This window comes from Bactrocera latifrons, unplaced genomic scaffold, assembly GCF_001853355.1.
Source record: "Bactrocera latifrons isolate USDA-ARS-PBARC rearing strain unplaced genomic scaffold, ASM185335v1 scaffold_114, whole genome shotgun sequence".
Classification (NCBI taxonomy): domain Eukaryota; kingdom Metazoa; phylum Arthropoda; class Insecta; order Diptera; family Tephritidae; genus Bactrocera; species Bactrocera latifrons.
Window position 1 is genome coordinate 409,724 of NW_017534564.1, and position 5,864 is coordinate 415,587.

General features: G+C 34.1%; 1 protein-coding gene across 1 annotated transcript in view; it reads right to left on the bottom strand.

The window, feature by feature from the left end:
* Positions 1 to 303: 303 nt before the first annotated feature.
* Positions 304 to 5,864, bottom strand: part of LOC108975537 — an 8,361-nt gene continuing 2,800 nt past the window's right edge. The window contains exons 2-3 of the mRNA XM_018944092.1: positions 2,709 to 2,782; positions 304 to 520 (exon numbers count right to left, since the gene is read on the bottom strand). Of these exons, the coding sequence (XP_018799637.1) occupies positions 304 to 520; positions 2,709 to 2,782 (291 nt within the window). The remainder of the gene's footprint in view (positions 521 to 2,708; positions 2,783 to 5,864) is intronic.

Consider the following 5,864-nt stretch of genomic DNA (forward strand, 5'->3'; position numbering starts at 1 on the left):
TGCGGGTGTGTGTATGAGTGTGTGTTTCGTGGCAGATTGTTCGAAGCATACTCGTATGCGAGTGCAACAAATTTACAATTTAGATTTCAAATGTCAGTTTATACAAAATTCAGCATATGAGTACAAGTTATTTGTTTTGGGATTCGATGATTATTTGTGGACCATATTTGACCCCTGCCTTAACGCTGTATATATTTCTGCTACGCTATCTTCAACGTAAGCTATTCCTTTAAGTTTATCCTTCTTGTCTCCTCTTGCTTTGTCGCCTTTCTTTGCTCCTTCTGCATAATCCTCACTTCATTCTCAAACGAAAGGATGCCGCACTTGTCGCTTTTTCTTCGGATAATCATAACCTTCAAAGTCCTCCTCCGCCTCCGCCTCCTTCTCATAATGATGGTGATGATGCTCTTTGACGGGTTCATGTTCTTTTACCGGCACCGGTATTGGCAGCGGTACTTTCTTTATGACGGTTTTGGTGTGTACGTGTGTGTGATGCTTCACGGGCACATGTATGCGAATCCTATAGAGAGAAAAGAAAAATGGAAAGGAGCGTTGAGAGTGACGGCAGTGCAGAAAAAAATCTAAAAACGTCTGCTTGAATATAAATATTTACATTTTTCGACTTGGCTATGGCGGCAAATAAATATAGTATAGCAAAAGCACATACATATATAAATATACGCGTATATAAAAGTGTATGCTAAAACAATCTTTATAATTAGAATAATAAATAACAAATACCCGATAAGAAATTCAGAGATGTATGAAAAATCGATTGTCATGTGGTTGAATCCTCAGTCATGATTAATTTTAGTATTAAGTTTCGACATTCTAAATGTAATACCCAAAACGAAACGTCAGAGATAAGCGTGACGAGCTGCGTTAGTTTAGTGGTGTCTCTCTAAATATGCGAAATAGTCCCTCAGTTTCTGAGATATCGATTTCAAATATTTCACTTGTGCTTTTCTCATCAAGCAGCTGCTCCAATCGGAAAGGCCAATGTCGGACCACTATATCATATACCTGCCATACAAAATGATCGATCGGAATCAAGAGCTTGTTTGAAAAATTTTTTAATTTGAAGTGATATCTTCACGAAACTTGGCAAGAATTATTTCCTAAAGATTCTGAACGATCCAAGTTCTTGTAATGAAACCTTTGTATTTCTGAAAGGTATTATAGCTTTGGTGAAAACAAAGTTAAAGATTTTCTGCTTGAAAATTCACAAAGGTACCTTTGAAAAATCGGGAACGTCGAACTATTGATAATTTCGAATGTATGGAGTCCATTTCATAATTTCCTAAGGAATACGCAAAGGTTCTGCCAAAAAAGTAAGCTTTAATAATTCTACAATTTTTAGCTTAATCCCAGTTGATTCGGTATAACTTGTACAGGGTTTGTCCGGAAAGTAATAGGACTGAGTCGATTTAAAGATTTTATATTTTGATAACTTTAACATTTAGGCAATTAAACGAACAATTAGTCGACGATCTGAGTTCAAAACTTTGGGCATACAAGTCATATTGGCGGTGTTTGTCGAAGTGGCAGGTCTCCCAGCACGCTCTTCATCAGCGACCTCTCCCTCCAAAAAGGCCTGATGCCACCGAAGCACACCACTTCTAGCTAAAGCAACATCTGAGTAAGTCTGCTTGATCATATCAAACGTCTCGGTTGCAGACTTATCGAGTTTCACACAGAATTTAATCTCTACCTCTGTATTTAAGGCTTGCACCACTCACGAAAACACGTCGCGCGAAAATGTTGGTCGTGATTCTCCGGGTGCTCGGAGATAACTGACCAGTCGCTCGTTCGTTAACTAGTAACTCCCTCTACCGAATCCAGTCGGTACACGCACGCTTAGAAGACAGTCGCGGCGGAAGAAAATTAATCTTATTACTTTCCGGACAAGCCTTGTATTGTAAGAATTTTAGCCGATAGGTCCCGAAGATTTGGACTTAGTACTTATAGTTCACTTTTTAAAGAAAATAACGGCCAATGCAAGAGGTATAAGTACAACTGCAATTTAACGATAATCCTGGTGTGTATGTGTTTCAAAAAAGAGTTGAATCGAGTCAACACTTTTCTTACCTAATACAACGATTATACCTAATACAAGGATTTTCGATCTTCCGGGTGACTTTATACCGCATATATCGGCCAACATGTGAGTTATCTCAATGAAAATGAGAGAACACGTTTTACTAACAGTGTATCTTTGTGCCTTAAATGGATAAAATCGGACAAAACTTGAGCTAGCCCCAAGTTACTAACTTCACGATTTGTAATAGTATAGGAGGTACCTTAATGATAACCAGCGAATATTTTATTGGTCCGTGGTATTGGCTAAAAAGAAAGTCTTTACAGAAGTGGCGGACTGCATTTTATATGTGGTTTTTAACATGGGATTGGCCAGTATTTGATTAAAATATTTATTTTTTATCTAAATGCAAAAGCATATTCACTCTCGAAATTCACACCCTTCTCAACCGACCAGCAATTTCATATATATGGGCTAGTAGTGGTTCCGTATAGATCCATTTTTTTATTACTCTTTCTTTCACAATTTGCTACCGGGACACTTATTATTATTATTATTATAAATGTGTTAGCTATTTATAAACATACTTGTATATTTATATTCATGAACATTTCGCATACTTACCTTGTACAACTACATACTTACAATACATTTCAGCTAATACACTTACTTTAATTTTTCCTTGGAAGGATATCCGGCGGAGAGCGCAAACAACATCACAGTGATGACGAAAAGTGAAAGCAACTGCACACATCCAGACAAACCAAACAGTTTTATGCAAATATGTAAATAAGGAAAGTGAAATAAAATGTAAAATTTATAGAAAATTAAGTGAGAGTGAGATGAAATGAAATGTGTGAGAATAAAATTAAATGGGATTAGGAGAATATGGCATTATGACAACAATTGCGAATTGTGTTGTGGATTTAAAGAGACCACTGCATGTAGCTGTGTGTGTATGTGTGTGTGTATAGTAAGTGGTATCCTTTTCATCAGCTTTCTCAAACACAACAAGATACTTGATTTGATACGCATAACACATCACCACACACAGATAATATTTATGTTTATGTGAAGGCAATTTATGTTGGCTTGCATTGCGTTTGGCTTTTGTGCTGCTGCTGTCAGCTTTTGTGCCATGCAGATTCCTTAAGTGTATCCTTTGCAAATATGTCATAAATCTTGCAAATACCAAGCAAATATCATTTGCCTTTCTGCATTTCAGCTTTATGTCTACTTAATATTTTATCGTTTGCATAATTTGAATTTTCTGCTGAAGAGGCGTAATTAAATAATTGGTTTTTGAAATGTAAATTGTGGGTTTGCATATTTTGTTGTATTACTATGAGCAAAAAATTAGTAAGAATTTGTTCATAGTTTTAATTTTCTTAAGGATTTACATGGGTTTACGGGCTTCAAAAAATCTTATAAAATTGTAAAACACCTCTACAATTTTGTCCTAAACTTTCAAGTTGATCTGACTAATATTTTCGAAGATACAGCTTTGAGAACATCTGCGCTCAAGGCTACCTTAGCTAATTGCTGATCTGTTTTTGAAGTCGGTTGGCAAGACTTCCCGAGAACTACTTAACCGATTTTCATGAAATTTTACACAGTTCTTTTTGTAACAGTTCTTGTTGTAATTTTTTTACAAAAATCTCTGCCAAAAATTAACTTTCACGTGTTTCCCTTCATTCAAGTGCTAAGTCAAGGTTCTAACTAAAACACGAATTTTTCACTTTTGGTGATCCTGTAAGGAGTTATTTTACTAAATCAGGTGCATCTTTTTTATGAAGGGTCATCGGAAATGGCGTTGCAATGGCCGAGCTTAAATTAGTTTTTTCAAAAGTTTCAACGATATTGGTTAAAAATGTGGCAAAAAACTCACGAAGGATCAAAGCAGTATGCAACAGTGCATTACTGTGGTACAAAAACCAAAAGATTTTGGCCCATCATCTCGGTCTTTTTTATTTTTAAGAACAGGTTCGCGCAAACGACATAGCACTCAAATAGTATTCATTGTTGAATGTTGATCGGTCGTTCGTTTGGTTGATATTTGACCTGCTTTGGCGAGGTTTTCTCGGCTTCCGTTCACCTTTGCCACGATATTCGATTCGTGGATGTTGTTCGTCGTCAACGCATTCTCGTCCCTCTTTGGATAATTTGTATCGATTAAAAACACTCGCTCGCGACAAACAATTATCACCAAAGGTCCTTTTTAACATTCTGAATGTTTCGGCACCAGAAATTTGATTCCGCATACAAATATGGAACTTCTCGGTTGAATAATTTCACTTATCGTTAACGTACTTCAGAAAGGCAAGCGTATACTAAACATTTATGATCATTATGATTTGACATTTGGCACACAGACTGGAAAAAATATTTCGACAAATTGGTTTTCGCGCATAATTTTAATAAAAAAGTCTTACTATGTTTTGCTCACAGCGGTATACTCGTAGTTGTACATTTTTTATGACATCAAATTCATGGTAAAGCCTTAACACATTTTCCAGTTGAATTTTTTTCTTTATTTTTAAGTATTTTTAACTTTAACCTTAAACCTTAACCTGTCATCTTCTTGAGCACAGATCGCCCCTAAATTAATTTTATTTTTATTTTTGTAATTTTATCTTTCCTTTCCAATGGGGTTCATCCTAATATATATATTTTGCTTATAAAAAGTATCCACTTTAGCTTTAGAGAATATATTTGTTTATCTACTCTTTCATTGTATGATAGTAAAAGATGGCAGAAATTATGTCAAGCTTTCATGTAATTTTTTAGTTAGTTTCCAGCTATCATTTGATAACTTTTGGAAAAAGTGGCAAATTTTTAGAAAAAAAGTCATAAAATTAAAGTTAATTAATTTGAAGATTTAAACAGCGTATTTTATTAAAATAGTTCTAAGTTTTAGAATTGATATATCATTATGTTTTTGGACTGTTATGCATATATGCATCCATGTGCTTGCACGGGAACACAAACCATATGTATTAAGTTACTCAAACGCCAGTGCAACATCCTTAAATATGTGACGTATACGCCATTGCTTACGGTATATTTTATGACATCGATAGCATCGTTTAATTGGTGCCATAATTTTTCAATGGCCTAATTGTTATGAAGAAATATTTTCACAAATTTTTCAGTTAAATATTTGCCAAATATGGTAAATATTACAATTGCTTTGTTTTAATTATACCTGCACCAATTAGTTTTAAAACTGCAAATTAATTATAAATTAATTTTTTTCGTTCGTTAAAGTGTTTTTTAAATTTTCATTTGCAAATGTACTGGCAAGCACATATTTTCAGCAATTACTTTGTATCTGGAATACAATAATGGACAAAAAATTAAAATATATGTATTAGTCAAACATGTGCTAACAGTGTTCAGTGCATAATTGTTTCTGTTTAAACCTCAGATTTGTTAATGCAGTCAACCCTTTTTTGTGGGTGCACTTTTTATAGCAATATTAATACTGATATGCACCATTACAGGGGCTGTTTTCAAGAAGTTTTATGAATTTTTATGTATTTTTGAGATAAAAATATTCGACCTGTCTGTCTTCTTCAAATTTCGATATTTTTAAAATAACAAAGTCTTCGGTTGCTTTATATAAATATTACTAAACTAAGCTATTTGAAACATTTTCATTGAGTTCTTGAATGTATTTTTTTGACAAACACAGCAAGGAATATAAGTGCTAAAAATATTGTGTTTTACTAAAAATTCTGTACTGGCAATATGACCTCCGAAGCAGGTAAACCCTTTGGATGTACATATAAGATTGTATAAGAAATATATAAAATGATTATTAATT